At 52.6% G+C, this 17,219-nt stretch overlaps 1 protein-coding gene across 1 annotated transcript in view; it reads right to left on the bottom strand.

Moving 5' to 3' along the window:
* Nucleotides 1–4,735: 4,735 nt before the first annotated feature.
* Col23a1 (collagen type XXIII alpha 1 chain) overlaps nt 4,736–17,219 on the bottom strand; it is a 350,791-nt gene continuing 338,307 nt past the window's right edge. The window contains exons 16-29 of the mRNA XM_026413108.1: nt 16,076–16,153; nt 14,394–14,447; nt 13,737–13,781; nt 13,021–13,110; nt 12,106–12,168; nt 11,721–11,777; nt 11,441–11,467; nt 10,339–10,401; nt 10,202–10,255; nt 9,937–9,963; nt 8,061–8,114; nt 7,728–7,814; nt 5,267–5,305; nt 4,736–4,804 (exon numbers count right to left, since the gene is read on the bottom strand). Coding sequence (XP_026268893.1) covers nt 4,802–4,804; nt 5,267–5,305; nt 7,728–7,814; nt 8,061–8,114; nt 9,937–9,963; nt 10,202–10,255; nt 10,339–10,401; nt 11,441–11,467; nt 11,721–11,777; nt 12,106–12,168; nt 13,021–13,110; nt 13,737–13,781; nt 14,394–14,447; nt 16,076–16,153 — 741 coding nt within the window. The 3' untranslated portion in view covers nt 4,736–4,801. The remainder of the gene's footprint in view (nt 4,805–5,266; nt 5,306–7,727; nt 7,815–8,060; nt 8,115–9,936; nt 9,964–10,201; nt 10,256–10,338; nt 10,402–11,440; nt 11,468–11,720; nt 11,778–12,105; nt 12,169–13,020; nt 13,111–13,736; nt 13,782–14,393; nt 14,448–16,075; nt 16,154–17,219) is intronic.

The following is a 17,219-nucleotide window of genomic DNA, read 5'->3' as shown; positions in this document are numbered from 1 at the left end:
GACGAGTTGCCATCTCCGTGCATAAAAAATGATGCAGTGTGAGGATTAAATGAAAAATGTGCAAATGATATCCACCTGGGGCCTGGTATGCACCAGGGGCGGCAGAGTAGAAGACAGGCCTCTCCAGCTCCTGCAGGAGCAGCAGGAAAGCAGGGCACAAGGGGCATTACTGGGGCTAACTAAGGGCTGGACCTGATTCCTGCTGGAGTCCAGGCGGGGTGAATTTGAGAGGATTCAGTGTTTAGACTGGAAGAGAGTTGGGAAGTCTCCTGAGCTGTGTTATATTGTCCAGGAAACTGAGACCCAGGAAGGGAAAGGCCTTTGCTAAAGGCTTGACTCCAGTTTCAGGGAGTGAGAAGAAAAGATCTCCAAGGGATTGGAAGCCTGGAGAGCAGAGAGGTTCTTCCTCTTCCTGGGGGCACGAAGACTTCCTGCCTTGAACCTTAGAACAAGGAAGAACTTTGGACTGCCTCCTGAGGACGCTGGGAAGGAAGGCTTACACTTACCCTTGCTGGTGTGTATCTATCTTCTCATGATTCCCAGCTCTCTGCTTGGCTTCCTGATTGCTGATTTCTTCTTTTCCTCATAAAATTGTAGACTGCTTAAGGCATTTATTAAATAACATTCTTATATTCTTTTATTCCTTATGTTTTTTATTGTGGTAAAATACACATAACAAACTTTACCATTTTAGCCATTTTAACGGTACAATTCTGTGACAGTAAGTCCATTCCCATTGTTGTATAACCGTCGCCACCATCCACCCACAGAACTTTGTCATCTTCCTGAACTGAGTTTCTTATTTGTAACTGTACACAATTCTTGAAAAAATTCTAAAATTAACCATGAGAGGTTAATTGTTAATGGCATGTACTTCTTTTTTTGAGGGTCAAGGCCCCTTGTGTGTGTGAATGGGACTGCGGTCAATGGTTTTCTCAATGTACTGGCTCCTCCTCTTTGCTGGAGAGACCCATGTTCCTCTATGCCCTGCAGTTTCAGCTTTTAATTTTTTTTTTTTTGTGTGTGTGTGTGTATGTGTGGGTGTGTGTGGTGGGTGGGGTGGGGGGAGGAAGGGAGAGAGGAGAGAAAGTCCTGCCTGATTTCCATCTTCAGTGTTGTCTTACAGCCTAACATCCAGCCACAGGCATAGCCTAGGGCAGCTCAGAGCAGTCAGGTTGGCTCAGGGGCTTTCCTGCCATGGGGCAGAGGGCAAGAAGGCTGTACCCAGGATCAGTGAACATCTTACCTGCCCCTGGTTATCTAGGGTCAGGGGCTGATACAGTTGAAGGTCAGACCAGACTGGGACATTTCCTGGTTCAGATGATCTATCTATAGCTTCACTCTCTCCCTGCTCAGAAGAAGTCCATTCCTTTCTGCCTCTGGCCCATGCTAAGCATTTTCCCATCCGTTATCCCATGTGTGTCCTCCAAAGCTACACTGGAAGCAAGAGGGCATGGGATGGGAGGAAGGGGCTGAGCCAAGACTTGAACCTGTGTTTCTCAACTGGCATTCTTAGTGAGATGATTCATTGTTGGGCAATGAATTCATTGTTGGGCAGAACTGTCCTGTGCATTTCAAATGTTTGCTGTCCCTGGCTCTGCTTACTGAATGTCAGGAATGGTCTCCAATAATTGTGACAATCCAAAGCCTCCCCTGCATTTCTAGTGGTATCATAGGGATGAGGAGGAAATAAACTGGGTAAGCCCCCCTCTCCCAGGCCTCAGATTCATCTGGAAAAGGGTATAGTGGTCCTTGCTGTTAGTTTAGCTCTCAGTAAATATGCTTTTCTGTCTTTTGGAAGAGAAAAGATTGAAGCAGAGCTGCCCTTCTTGGCAGGGAGCCCTGAAGCCCCCTTCTCAGTCCTTGAGGCTCAGCAGTGAGGCAAGGCGCTCTGCAGTGTCTCAGCTGGGACCTTGAACTAGTCATTCAGTCTCCCACAGCCTCTCCTCCTTCACCCGAGCTGACTCAGCAGGTTCTACATACTGATGTTGGCAGTTGAGTTTGTATACTGGAGGATAGGAGGAATGGGGACACAAGAGGGCAGCAACGAGCCAAAAATGGTCCCATCCAGTCCAATGGGGTAGTAAATTGACCCCCTTAGTTGTCTGAGGGAAAAAAAAAGTGGCTTCTATCCCCACAAAGATCTACCTGTCAGCCACCCAGTATCATGGGGATGCCTAGCATTTTCCATTCCTGCTAAAGACAATTGGAGAATACCCAAGAGCCTGGGTCCAAGCCTGCCACTCCATCTTGGCAGTGCATCCCTGGGCAGGTGAGAGTCCCCTCTGATACTCAGTTTTCCCATATGGAAAATGGACCTAGTGTCACCTACCTCATAAGCCCCATCCCTCACAAGTCTAGGGAGGATATCAAGTGAAGTTCCTGGTTGGAGGGAGGAGTGAATTGCTAACTGTCAAGCGTAGATTTAGTAGGTTATGGGGACTCAAAAGGAGGCATTGACACCCAGAAGTTTCCACCAGTCATCAAGTTCACTGTGTTTCTCCTCCTTTTCCTACTTCTGGCTTCCCTGGTGAGCCAGTAGACTGGCTAAGCAGCACGGCCTGCTACTTATTACCAGCTCCTGAAGAGGTCAAAGATAGGGACTTGACATATTCCTCCTTCCTCACCCTGAGTATGACTGGGCTGCTGTGCTTAGCAAGGAGGGCATACATTTGGGGTCTTGTGGTATGGGGGGAACTACCCATATTGTAGCCCTTCTTAGGCCCCAGACCTTGGGGAAAGGATGTCTGAGACACTCTACCTATAGGTCCCTTCTTTTCTATACCACCATGGATGTGCTTGGTTTTGTCCTCTGTAAAATGGGCATATTTGCTGGGTCCTTCTCTTAGGGATATTGCGAGGCCCAGTTGACATTAGAGCTATGGAAATGCTTTGCAAGATTGGCTCTCGCTTGGTCTTAGAGTGGGGAGAAGAGAGGAAAATCTGAGTCCCCAGTGCTTCAGAGTGTCTGATAAGTCAGTCCTAGATTCTTTCTGTATTCCACAAAGTTGATCCTCATTGAACCTCTTAGTGATATGTAATGCTATCTCCTTTTGTAGATGAGGTGGTAGGTGGCATTATCAAAGATGGCTGCAACATATAGTGTCCCACATTTTCTCCTTAAAATACGATCTTGCCACTTTTTTTCATTGAGAGGGTGGGTCTACCTCTCTATTTTCAAATTGGGTGAACCTCTGACTCTGGCCGAAAGTAATACCATATAACTTTGGAGGTTTGGACATAAAAGGTGACACAGTTTCTACCTGTCTTATTCACTTTGGAATCTAGCCACCGTGCTGTGAGGAAGCCTGGACTACACATAAAGTCTAGACAGATATTCTGGCCATCTTGGGCAACATCAAGCAACAAATGTGGAAGACTTTCAGTGAACCACCCAGCCAAGCCGATTAACCCTCAGAACTGTAAGAGAAAAACAGAAACAGTCAATACTTTAAGGAAACAAGCAAGTTTCAGGGCAGTTTTTTATGCAGCAGTCACTGCTAGCCACAGCAAAGAAGCACACAGGGGTTCCGTGACATGAAGCGACTAGCCTGAGGACTCTGCTGGTGTGTGGTAGGACCTGACCTTGAGCCTATGTCTTTAACTCCCCACCTGTCTCCCACCTGATCCTGAGCTACCTCCTTTGGTTTCTGAGGTGGCTTCAACCTAGGAACAGTCCCTTTCTCCTTCCCCAGCTTGCAATGTCCAGGGTGAAACCTCAGCCAGAAGTGCCTGGGGCCAGTCTGCAAGGACAGGCACACCCAGACACACATCTGTGGTCTGTTACACATAGTGATGCCCATCTACACAGAGAGGAGAGGAAAATAGCTAGGACAGAGCTGATCACTAGGACTCTTTGTTAGATGTGGCAAAGCCTTTCATCAGAGTGTGGAGGACTCAGTCACAGGCCCCCTGCTCAGTCCTGCTGGGAACACCAGCTTTGCAGTTTGCTGAGTCTGTACAACTCACTGTGAGACCCATTTCTACCAGGCTGATCAGTATTTTGAGCAGGAGACTTTGAGGCCAGTGAAACCCAAACTGAGCTGGAGGCTTATCTCTTCAGGGCCAGGAAAGTCCCTTCCTGTGGTGAGATGACAGGAAGTGGCAGCCATAAAATCTGGGTATCTCTGCACACTCAGGGACAACAGGCTCCCCACTGCTGCTGGCTCCACATTGCGCAATCGCAGATTTTGGCTACTGCTGATGGCCAGAGGACACATATTCTCACAACAGACTGGCTTCTGAGGGCTATAGAAGTTGGTGGGGGCTAGACCCTCTTGGAGTGCATCGACAGTTTCCTAGGTCCAACTGTAATTGCTGATGGTAGTCTTGTCCTGCCCTGGGAAACCCAGGGTCTGGGGGTAGCGGGTAGTGATTGAGTCTGGAGGCTGGAGAGGCCAGAGCAGCTGCAGATGCTGTCCGAACATCATTGGGTACAGTGTGACCAGGGCCTCAGGGGATTAAGGGGACAGTAGTGAGTCTTGGATAATCAGGTGACTGAAGGCCCAACCCAGTGTCTTTCCAGGCTCACCTGAGCCAGGCACTTTTACCTTCGTCTCCTTCCCAGGAAATCCAAGCCCCGCAGGTGCCCCTCAAGCACACAATTCCCCTGGATTGGCCTGTCCGCATTCCTGTTGGCGTCACCTGCTGATGGTTCTGGGGCTGGGTGGCACACTCCCGATTGTTAGAAGGCCACAGGTGGTGCATCCCATGAAAGAAGATCAATATATTACTGTTTTGTTTTTACAAAAATTAAAAATGTCCACACGGATCTGTACAAGTTGTGAGCTGGACCTGAGGATCACTGGAAAAGGAGGGAAAGACTACAGGTGATGAGGAGCCTGGAAGGTCCCTGGGGTCTTGCCTCTGCTTGGGCCACCCTGCTTTGGTAGCCCCCATCCCACTGTATTTGGGTGTGGCCCCATCCCCTCTTCCTAGGCCTTTCTCAGTAGGTCAGTTTGGACACCGTGCAGTTGGGCAGAATCAGAGTTCTAGGAAGCACTGACAGCTCTGAACTGGCAGGCCAGGTGTCCACTAAGGCCTGCATGACTCAGTAGGGTGGGTTATACATAACCAGCCAGGACCATTGTCCCAATCCTTGGCCACGTGATGGGAGAATCAGAACCAGGGTCACCACAGGGAAACCTGGCTATTCAGTCACTGTGTGGGATGCAGCAGATATCCAGAAGTGTGAGCAATGGTGTCCAGCCCCCAGGGCCCTCTCTGACCCTCCATTTCCCCGCCCCCACTCTTCCCTGCAAGGTACCTTATGCCAGCATCCAGGCACTGGCAACCCATCAGGGCCCTGGAAAGGAAGAAGGTTCCAAAGATGAGAATGGTATTCTGGCCAGCCCTCCACATTCCACACACTCTGAGTCTGTGTTTAGATACAGCCCAGAGAGCTGCCAGGCTGCTGTACCCACTAAGGCAGGATGTCTCCTCTATCCATCTGGGGAATGGATGGCCCCTTACTGCACTTGTCCTAGTGTGTTCTCACCGTGCTTGTTGGGACAACTGTGCAGTTGGGCAGAATCAGGAGGACACTATGAAGTAATGGGCATTGTGACAGACATTTGTTGGCCAGGAGGAGGGTCTGATCCTGGTCCTGTGGAGGGGCTTCTGGGCTTCCCGCCTGGCAGTGATGACAGTGGCTCTGACTCCTTAGCTTGGGGGCCTGAGAGCATACAGGCCTTGGGCAGGAATGCCTCCAAGAGGAATTTAATGACAAGTCAGGAGGGGCATCTCTCTTGTGCATTCTGGCCCTGTGATGGGATCTGAGTGGCAGATAGGAGGGCTCAAGTTGTCAGGGTGGACTCTGGGCATGGGGGCTGGGGTTGTCTGGAGGCACAAGCAATGCTCACTCAGCCATCAGCCACAAATAGGGGGGGGGTTTCCTTAGGTGGTCTGGAGGGGGACAAAATGCAAGGTCTCTGGGGGATCCTGGGGCAGAAAACACTTCACTCTGTTCCAAAGCACAGACACAGGCTCAGACACACCGAGCATGTCCCCTGGACTCCTTCCATGCACATACCAGGGGTACAGGCTGGGGACAAAAGGGAAGAGGAGAATGGGAGAAGGGACAGGAAGTTAGAAGCAAGGAAGGGCGGGGGCAGATTGTGGGCACAAGCAGCCCAGAAGGCCCAGGACAGCACACATAGCAGTCCAGACCACGTACCACAGGGCAGGGCCCTCTGCCCTTTGCCAGGCTCCGGAAGCCCGGTGCCCCTCGCTGGCCTCCACATCGAGGATGTTCCTGTTTCAAAGACAAAGGCTGTAGGATGGATCCCCCTGCCGCTGGCCTTTTTGTGTATGCTTACCTGTCTGCTTTTTAAAAACTGACCTCTCAAAATCACTCAGAGGGAGGGGCTGCCACCCCCATTGTCTGGGTGAGGAGCCTGAGGCACAGGGCTAAAGTGACTCACGGAAGGCTGGAAGACTGGGTGGGGGTCCCTGGCTCTGAGTCTGCCTGCACATGTACCTGGAGGTCCCTCTCCGTGAACCCCTGGCTGGGGTGGCTGGGGTGGCTGGGTATGGACATGTGGCTAGTTTTAGTATGGGGACCCAGCTGTTTTATTTCCCTGTCTTTTCTCCATAGGAAGAGTCTGATACGTAAATCCTCCCGCCTTTTAGAAAATAGAACCTGCATGTTTGTTTCAGGCACTGGGCCTCGTGTGCTATCAAGGAGTACTTGTGAGGGAAAAGGAAAGGAGATAACATGGGAAGGAGGGAAGGGAAGGGGTTGGGGGCACATAGAGGGGATGTGGAAAAAGGGATGGACTCCCCTGAACAGAAAAAGACACCTCTGGGAAGGAGAGGACAGAAGGGGAGTGAGAGGCCCCCAGGGAAGGCAGGGTGGTCCCACACTCTTCGATGGCTGAGGAAGCTCTGTCTGAGTCCAGCCTGGTCTCAAGCCTAGAAGGAGTCAGAACCTAACTGGGGCCCCAGGCAGCTAAGACCAGGAGACTGCGCATTCACTGGCCCTGTCCCCACAGCAGCCTGTCCACGACCATGGGGCTTCCTTTCCTGGAACTTAGTTACCCTCCAAGGTGCCCTGATGTTACTGAGGACTCAAGAAAAAGCTAGCTCTGCTCTTGGCCTGGCCCCTCTTTACCCCTAGCCCAAGATGTGTTCCCACTCAAGCCAATTCTGCCCTGGGCTGAATAAGGAGGGGAAAGTGACTTTGGTGAACAAACTCTGGCCCAGGCTGGGGCCCCATCTCCATCGAGGGACTGTGTCCCTCAGCCATACCCATTGAAGAGGGATCAGGACCAGAGCAAAAGGAGCAGTAGCCAGGTGCAGTGGTGCACACCTGTAATCCCAGCGACTTGGGAGGCTGCAGCAGGAGAATCGAAAGTTCAAGGCCAGCCTGGGCAACTAAACAAGACTCAGTCCCCAATAAAAATTTAAAATAAAAGGACTGGGGATGTAACTTAGTGGTAGAGCATCCTGGGATTCAACTCCCAGGATCTCTCTCTCTCTCTCTCTCTCTCTCTCTCACACACACACACACACACACACACCCACACACACACACCCACACACACACAGGAGTAGTGATGGTGGCCATGGCAGCTTCGGAGGCCCAGCACTGTGGGCATCCTGGTGTGGGGCTGATGTAGCCTCTGGGACTTTTTCCTGAGCTTTGAGAACAGGGAAGAAATTGGCCTGACCCTAGCTGGAGGCCAAAAAGACCTGGGTTGGGGCTCCCATCCTGTTGTGACACATACCACAGGACATGGCTGGTCTAGTCCTGGTGGTCCCGGCTCTCCCTTCTGGCCCTTCACTCCTTTTCGGCCTGGAACACCTCGCTCCCCCTGCACACGAAGGGAGATGGTGGAATTCTCAGTCTCCAGACCCAGGACCCCTGCAACACTTCTCGGACAGAGATGACCAAAGGCCAGCAGCCACTGACCTTCAGTCCCAGCCTCCCCTGTCGCTGCCCTCCCACTGTCCCCGCCCTCCCACGGCCCCCAGTCTCTCTCTGCTGATGTCTTGCCTCCCACTTCTGCCTCCTCCCTCTCTCTCTACCTGCCTCCCTTTCCCTGTCCCTTTCCCCTCACCTTCTCTCCACGTTCACTCTTGTCACCTTTTTCTCCCCGAGGTCCAGGGAAACCCTGACAGAAGGATTAAAGGTTAAACCCTAAAATGAGGGTTCAATGCCAGGTCTCTGTTATCTGTGCATCTCTCCTCTTCCCCCATCCATCAATAACTCCTCCCTCTAGGCACATTTGTGGCACGAGCTGCCTGGTCCCCACTGAGAGGTGATGCACCTGCTGGTGCCAGGTAGATGTAGGGAAAAGCAAGCATCAGGGACACTAGCTCTGCTTCTTCCAAAGCAGGCCACTATTGGAGTCTCAGGATGGGAGTCCTCACTCAGGCAGAGTTGCCAGTGAGGGGTTTTCTCTCGCATCGCAGTCAGAGGTAGTTGGCCCAGGTTGGCTGGGGACAGAGACTGAGGAAATCCATAGAAGTTTATGTCACCATCCTTGACAGATTGAGAAAGGGTGAACTCTGTTCTTTGACCTTGGCTCCATTTCTTATACCCTCCTGTGTCCATCTATTCAACCAATGTAAGTGTCTACCAGGCTGCAGGTAAAGAAGTGGATTCCACAGGTTTCCTCTCTCGTGTCTAATGGGACAGGTGGTGGGGTGCTGATGACAGTAGATGTTCAGTGACAGAAGTATGAATGAAACAGGGTGGTGGATTGCGGGGGGCAGTTCTATTGACAGGTGGTGGTTCAAAGGAAGTTTCTGATCAGGGTTGCCATTTCAGCTGGGTCTGGGGGAGAAGGGACCTGGGCTTGTCAGATAGAGCAGGTAGATATGGCTCTAGGGCTCCCTAGAAACCAAATGTGGCCACACTCATAATGACATGGAGCCTCTTTAGTTCACCCTCAGTGACTTCCTTGGGCCCAGAGCCTGAATGAGATTTGGCTTCATCTCCAGTGCAATCTCCCTGATGAGTCATACCTGCCCCCAGTCAGGAACCCCGAATGGCCTCCCTCTTCCTGGTCCACACTTGCTCTCCAAAGCAACATTCTCTTCTTAAAGTCTCAGTTACACACAAGAGCTCTGAGAGCCCTGCATCTGGTCACGTTTCCCTCACCACAGCTGCCTGAGGGAACCCCCCTCCCTTCTTGGGATCCACTGCCTCCACCCACAGCTCCAGGCTGGGCATGTGATCATGCCTGGCCAATGAGGGCACTGCATTCCTACGGCCAAGGGATGGTTCAGTGTTGACCTGGCTGGGACCAAAGACAGCCAAAGAGACTTTCTTTACAGCAGTAGCAGAAGACACATATTCTTTCTTCTGGACTTGGGTCCAGGTAGCTACAGGTCTGGAATGCTGGCTCCACCTCACCTCCAATTTTTCCACTTGGAAAAGCAGAGACAAGAGAGGATGAGAGGCTGGGTTGTGCCCTGGATCCTTGGGTTGACCCTCTGACTTTTCAGTTATGAGTCATTCTACACCAGTTAAACTATGCTTTGTTTAGGCTATGCTCCCAGAAGAGACTTGATTCAATCAGCACTGGGAGAAGGCTTCCTTTTCTCTCTTTCCTACAATTCCATCCTAGCTGAAGCCTCAGCATCTCTCAGCAGGGGCTTCAATAGCATCCTCACTGCTTCCCCCACCTCCCTGCTGTCACACGTCCACCCATCCATCCATCCATCCATCCAACATCTATCATTTTTAACCCATCATCTGTCCATATCTCCATCCATTCTCTTATCTGTTCATCCGTCTGTCTATCCATACATCCATCCTCCATCATCCATCCATCATCCATCCACAAAGCCCCTGTTTGAGGTTGTGCACTGAACTGAGGACATGGGGAACATGTCACAGTGATGTCAGGTTACTGTATGGGCAACACGAGGGCAGAAGATACACATAGGAGGGACCCAATTACTCACAGCGAAGGATGAGACACTTACATCTAGTCCTGGCTCCCCGGGTCTGCCCTGAGGAAAGACACAGGCAAGTGTGAGGGGTAGGGAGGGGGTACTGGGAGTTGGGTGCCGGGAGCTGTGGGTTGGCCACAGACTTGGGAGCAGGAAAACTCACTGACCAGACAGGCATAGAAAAAAGGTAGGGGAAATGGCTTGTAAGAGCCACAGGTCTCTGACCCTGTGGGGTGCAGGGGCTGGACCTCAGAGGCTGAGCGACACTAGGGGCATGGGGCCATAGTGAGGGGATTACCTTCTCTCCTTTGGTTCCTGGCAGCCCAATAAGGCCTGGTGGGCCAACTGGCCCCTGGATGGAAAATAAGTAGGTCAAGAGACTGATGGTTATAGGATGTAATACCTCTAGGGACAAACAAGGCTGATGACACTCACAGGCAGGCCATGAGGGCCTCTCTCTCCTGATGTGCCCTTCTCTCCCTTTGCTCCATCCAAGCCCTGGAAGGAAAGGGGAAAAATAAGTAAGAGAGAAGGAGTTGGACAGCAGCAAGATAGGAAGGCTTAGGGCCCTTGTGGGAGCTGGGCTGTGCCTGGCAGAGGGACAGATTCCTGGTTCTGACAGGCCTGGGGTCCCAGCTTCCCCGGGTAAGAATGATCAGTGAACCATGGTTGTACACATGTCCCTTTTCCCATACAGGGGCTCCCTCAGAAATCATGGGAGGGCGTTATGGTGACGTCTATCCCACAAACGAGAAAGGAGGTGCCAGGGATGAGCCCAGCCACATGGCCAGGAAGTGGCAAGGCTGGGTACTAATCAGGTTCCTGAGCCCCAGCCTTGGACCTGGTCCCTGACAGCAGCTGCCTCTTCTAAACAGGCTCTGGGGAGGCTTGGGACAAAACAGAACCAGAAGCAGTGCATCTGGTTGGCTCCCATGCTTGGCCCCACTCGTGTCAGGGATTCCATGACTCGGAGTCCCCAGGCTGTTCTCTGAGCTGGGGAGGCAGAGATGTGTTCTCCCCCTGACTAAATGAGACTCAGGCGTGAGAAGGAGTGAGGCCAGCTGGCCCTCACTTCTGTGTCTGCCTTCTCGGGCCAGGCACATGGGCAGACCACACTCGAGGTTTTAATTTAAGAGCAGAGAACATGACATTGTGAAGTACACACCAAACAAAGACTTCATGTTCAGGGCAGTTGAGAGACAGATGTGCCTGGAGGGAGGGGATGGGGTGGTGCAAGGAAGTGGGAGGTGCAGAGAGATGCGGAGAAGTGGGCAAGAGGGAAGATGTAGAGGGAGATGGACCAGAGAAGGAGATAGCCTGGGGCCCCTGGGCAGACTGAGAGGGAAAGAACAGAAACCCAAGCATGGAGGTGGGGGACATTAGGCAGGTTACAGTCCAGGGTACTGGGAGTGTTCAGGCCCTGGAAAGACTCAGGGCTGGGTCCAGACTGAGGAGAGGGCCTCACTGTATTCATTAGCAAGGCTTTTTACAGTGGCCCTCTGGCGTCTGAGTGAGAAGGGAATCTTCATCCACTCACCTTGGGACCCTGGATTCCCTGAAGGCCCTGGAGGAGAAGGAAAACTGATCAGAAAGGCCACTGGGCTGGGTGCAGACTTTAGGCCAAGACAGCAATTACGACAGCTCCAGGCTGCTCACTGGCCCCTGTGGCCCTGACCCCAGTTCTGCCCTCTTTGTCTGATGCCCTCTGCTCTGACCATGAAGAATCTTGTCCTCCCCTGGGTTACTGCCCTGCGGCCCGGGCTCAGGGCTCACCACTGTCTTGGTATCCCAGCTGCTTTAAGTGAAATTGTGCTTACCATGGGACCTGGGGGTCCAGGTGGCCCGGGGGGGCCTGGCTCCACTATGACCTGGGCCTAGGAAGGGTCAAATAAGGGTTAGTCACCCACTGCCCGCTGTCCCTCACCTTCCCACTCAGGAGCTCATCACCTAATGGTGAAGACAAGGTGGGGGGGTTCTATCCTGTCCCCAGGAGGGCACATTCTGATGAGGGACCCAGTGGCTGGCCTTTGGGTTCTCAGTTGGGCCATGGGTGGGGGATGCAGCCTGTGCCTCCCTTGCAGCTCTGCCCCCACTGCCCTGGGTTGGGTCAGGCCGGGTGGTCTTTCTGTCCCAAAGCTCAGGGTCTCCACTGGACCTGGAATGGGTGTTAGGTGGAGCCCTGAGCCTCAGCAACCCCCTTACCAGGCTCTCCTGTAGGTTGTCAGATGCTGACTCTCCCTTCTCTCCCTTGGGGCCGTCAGCACCCTGCAGGATGGGTGGCTTGTGAGTCCTTCCTGTCAATCCTAAAATCATCCCCGCAGTGCTCAGCTACTTCCCCTTCCTTCCCCCACAGGGCAGCCATAATTTGGCTTTTGCAGTTTAAAACTGTTTTCCCCAAATCAGTGTGACACACCCTGGAACAGGAGCACGATGGTACATAGACACAAACAAACTGTCTGGAGGTGCCAGGATGACTGGGGCTCTGGAGCAAAGACCCAGGTTCAAATCCTAGTGTTAGCGCTAACTCAGGTGGTCAATGGCTATGAGGTGACAGGGCTCCCAGTGACTGCTTAACAACCTGGCAACTCTTCCAATTCGGCCACAAAAAGGATAACAGTAAAAATGATGATGGCTGATGTGTGCATGTCTGTGGGGATTACTGGGTGCTGGCTGCTATTCTTAGCCTGGTCTGCTTTCTCTTTCAGGAGTGGGAAATTAACATCCCCACTTTAACAGCAATGAATCAGAAGCAAGAGGAGATTAGGTCTCTATCCAGGGTAGAAACAAAACCAGAAGCAAACTTGGATAACTTAGGCCAGAGTAGAGTCCAAACACTCGGCCACCTGGCTTCCACCAGGTGGGGCCTCCCCATTTCACCTTTAGGAGGCCTCCTTGTGGAGCTGCTTTTACAGAGGAGGAGGTAGAGACTCAGGGCAGTGTGGGGGAACTAGAGTGTCCCTAAGTGTCCCTCTGCAGGGGTATGCCCTGTCCTTCCCAGCATGCCTTTACCACTGTCCCCACAACCCCTAGCAGCCACCCTGTGGAGGGCATTCATGCAAGTTGGGACCACCCCCCCCAACATCAGGTAAGTAGGTGGGGCCCAGCCCAGCCATATACCGGAAGGCCAGACAAGCCCATCTCGCCTGCTTCCCCTTTGGGTCCAACTGGCCCAGGCTCTCCTGGGTCTCCTTTTGGTCCTTTGGGACCCTGAAAGTCACAAGAACAAGAAATTGGTGGGCATGCTTCCTTTTCCCACTCTGGTGGGTCCCTGATCTTGGTTTCGGTGAGGCCAGACTTGGCCAGACCTTCCTGCTTGTGGGTCCTGACTTCCTTGTGGGTCTATATAGCATCACACATACACACTCTCTTTCACACCCACTCACCCACTCCAATACCTAGCACCCAGGTAGCTGGGAGCCTTGGCTGAATGCACTGGGGGAACTGGAATGAGGACAGCAAGGAGACTTCCCTCCTCTGTCTCCCTGTAAGCCTGGGGTGTGGGTGGCAGGGGGTGGGGGTTTGGGTGGTGGGGGGGAACATTTGGAACTGGGGCAGCCACCTTGGAGCACTCGTGGAGTCAACTTTATCCTCCCATCTCAAGGGCTCTGAGTCAATGGCAGACCTCCACTAGACCAATTATGTCATGATGTGCCATATGCTGGGGACACAGCAGTAAAGACATATAACAAGGGACACCCAGGGATATGCTTATGTCTATATGGACTATACCCACAACCACACACAGACACACACACACATACACACACACACATACACATTCCAATGCCCAACACCAACATCAATATCAACAAAGACATTAAAATCCCAGAGACCTTCTCTCCATCGATTCCTGGGGCACCAGGCAATCCAAGCTCACCCTGAAAGGGAACAGGCAATAAAAGGAATTTAGTCCTCTTTCAACTTTAGAGGAGGGTTGGTGGCCTGAGGGAGGGCCTGGCTGCCTCCCTGATCAGTACATCATCCCTGGGTGGGATCCCTGCTGTTGAACTTCTAGAAGGGCACTTGCTGGGTGCTAGGCACCCTCTGCCTCCATGTGCTCAGCTCCTCCAGGGCAGGTGTAGCCCAGGGCTGTGAGCTACAAGCTGGTATGTTATAGATTTGGAAGTTACAGACCTGGACCCCAGGACCAGACCCTGCCTGACTTTAATGTATTAGACTCTTTCTTCCAAGACAAGTAGGCAGGGTATAAATAGGTACAACCCTGGGAATGCTGTGCATGTCTACAGGACTGTTATGATGTCTGGAAGGGCTGATTTTTCAGTTTCAATATGTGAATGATTCTTCCAGCAAAAGCAGGTAGCAAGGGCCAGGAGAAAAGGCACTCAGATTGGTAGGGAAGGATCAAGGTCCCCTTCTCTGAGACCCCAGAAACCAGGCCAAGATACCAGGAGGGAATATGGCAGAGAGGAGAGGGGAGGTGCACCCTGGAGATAAGAGCGTGGGGACCATGCAGCTGCATTTACACTGACCTTGGCTCCAGGGATCCCTGGTGGCCCTGGGGCTCCCTGTGGCCCAGGAGGACCCTGTGTATAAAAGTCAAGCTGGTCAGTAGTTAGATAGTCCCACCCTGCTGCACTGCCCACTGTCCCTTCCACCTGGGGTCAAATCCCTATCCATCAGGGCTGCAGGAGGGTCCTTGCAGCCTGCTTCCCACCCAGTCAGGTCATCCATAGGACATATAACTTGGTTTGGTCCCATAGTCTTGGGAGAGGCAAGGGAGGTGACATCCAGCATTGGGTGAGATACCACAAGTGTCAGCTTCTCTTCCCAATACAGACACCTTCACAAACACTCCTGCTCAAGATTCTGTGATGGCTTCCTGCTGTCCTTCAAAGCAAGCTGAAATCCCCTGCTGGCTTTCAAGCCACTCAGAAATCAACACTCTGAACAGTGACCTGGCCCCACTATCTCAGCTTGCCCTGTGATCTCTCTGACCAACTGACTGTCGCCTGCTGTCTGCTGGCCCCAAGGAGTTCCTCGGTCATATGGGTAGGGGACAGGGTCTCAAGTGTTTCCAGTCTGATCCTATTTCTGAGGCCCTATCCCAGCCCAGGCTTCCTGTAGGACACTGACCACCATGGCTCATTATCACCCCTTACTCAGTCTTCAGACTCATGCCCCTTCCTAAAGGGCACACCCTTCCCAGTTCCCCTGGTTTGACAAAGGCTTGTCCTACCAACTCTATACTCAGTCCTCCCAACCAGTCCCCTTCCTGTTGGCCTCTCCACTGGGTTGTCCCTGGTCTCACTACCTTTCCTCCACACCTGCCTCTCTGAGAGACTCCTTGCCTTCAGTTCTCCCCGACATGCATGCACCTTCATTCCCTAGCCAGTGTGGTTTTTTGGGGGAGGTCATTCTCCTGCTCAAGAACTGACTATGGCTGCCTATTGTCCATCAAATCAATTTATCATCCTAATCTGGCATCCAAAATCCACTTTCTGACTCCCTGCACAGTAGGGCTTCTCCCATGTGGCTCCTAGCTAGCTCAGGACACACCATGCATATGCACGCCCTCAGGGCCAAGACGCACCATGCAACACCATGCAGGCCCAGAGTGGGCCATAGTTACCATCAACTTGTACTTCCCCGAGGCCTGTGGGAGATAACTGGAATTGAAGCTTGGGTGGGGTCAGGTACCAGTGCCCGGTCTGGTCTCTGATGACCACCCTGTCACCACCCCAGCTCCTTTCCCTGGTCCCATGAGCAGTTGGCATCCTACCTCTCTCTCCTCTGCTCGTGGGCCCCAAGTTTGCCAGTCAGAGGTCATGCATTTTTTTCAGGTTCCCGGGACAGACCCTTCCCCACTTATCTTCCCTCACAACAATTATTAGAAGACCCTGCCCTTTAGTCAGCTAGGTTTAGTGACCAGGAAATGCTCTGCATTCTGCCCTTGAGTGGGGAGCTTCCCTTTTAGCTTTGACCTCTGGTGAGTTTGTGGGGCACATAATCTCATGCACAACAACTCTCTGGGTACCACGGGGTCTCAGAACAGCACTGATTGCCATATCTGGACCTAATAGAATGGAGGCCTTTGTGGTGAGCTGCTCCTGGTCCCTTTGTAAAGAAGTACAGGATTAATACACAAATTGAGCGATCATTCCCTCAGGAAATGAGCACCAAGGGGGCACCCTGGTCCCCCTAGGATCACTACCTTAAGGGCATCCAGGATCCTGCCGTCATAGTCGATCACCACAGTGTCTCCTTGCTCACCCTTGAGGCCTGGGGGTCCCTGAGGCAGGAGAATAAATTTCAGGGAAGAGCTACATTAGTGGGTGACATGGTAGCTGTCTCTATGTCATACCCAGAGATGAGTGGGACAGAACAGCCTGGATACCTGGGCCCATACGCAGGTCTGTGCACTGGGGGTCGGCTCCCCAGTGTGAGCAGGCCTCAGATGTGAGCTGACAGGACCTCAGCATGTGAGGGAAGGGGCAGGCAGGGGGTCTGGGGGCCCCACTGAGGAATCACCTCCCCCTGGCCTGAGGGATGGCTGTGATTTGCCTTCATGTGGGTGTTCAAGCCCACTGAGGCTTGACCCCTGAATTCTCAGAAAAATGGAAAGCCTAATTTTGATGAGAAGCTCTTCAGACTTTTAAACGTTGCCAATAAACAAAACCAAAACCAATCCCTCATCCCCCACTCCCCCAGCCTTCTGAAACACTGTGTAAACCAATGATGGACCCGTGTGGCTGGATCCGCCCGAGGCTGCACAAATGTGCATCGAATCCACATTCATTCCTGGTTGTGTGCACACTGCACGCATTTGCACTTGTCCACTCCCACAGGCATTGGCATGTGCACTGCTGCAGGCCCAGCGCACCCCCTCTGAGCCCCACTTCTCCACGGGGGCTGATCTAGGCCAGAAGCGAAGGGTCAAAAGCACTTTCGTTCAGACTCAGAGTCAGCCCCTGGCATGCGGTGGAGAGAGTCAGGCCTGGCTGGTCTTGTCTCCTAGCTTCCCCAGGGCCACGACCTGTATGGAACTAACTGTCCAGCGTATACCCGAACCCCACACTCAGTGCCCGATCTACCAGCCACCTGCACAGCTAGGCTGGGGGTTCTGACCTATTCTTTGGAGGAAGAAGCCAGCTACCAGGAGCAAGAGGGGCTGTGGTTGCATCAGGTAACAGAGTCAAGGATAGAATTCTGGATATTAGTGTATAAAAGTACATCTATAAGGACTGGTCACAAAGATCTGGGGCCAGCTGGAGGGGGCCGCTGTGCCCCTCATGAGAGGCATGAATGTCTATGTGGGGCTGGGAAAAGCAGGTTCTACCCCACAGTGGGCAGGGCCA

Source organism: Urocitellus parryii, chromosome 1 (genome assembly GCF_045843805.1).
Source record: "Urocitellus parryii isolate mUroPar1 chromosome 1, mUroPar1.hap1, whole genome shotgun sequence".
In the NCBI taxonomy this organism is placed as follows: domain Eukaryota; kingdom Metazoa; phylum Chordata; class Mammalia; order Rodentia; family Sciuridae; genus Urocitellus; species Urocitellus parryii.
The sequence above is the reverse complement of the archived record's forward strand: the minus strand, read 5'-3'. Positions and strand labels throughout refer to the sequence as shown.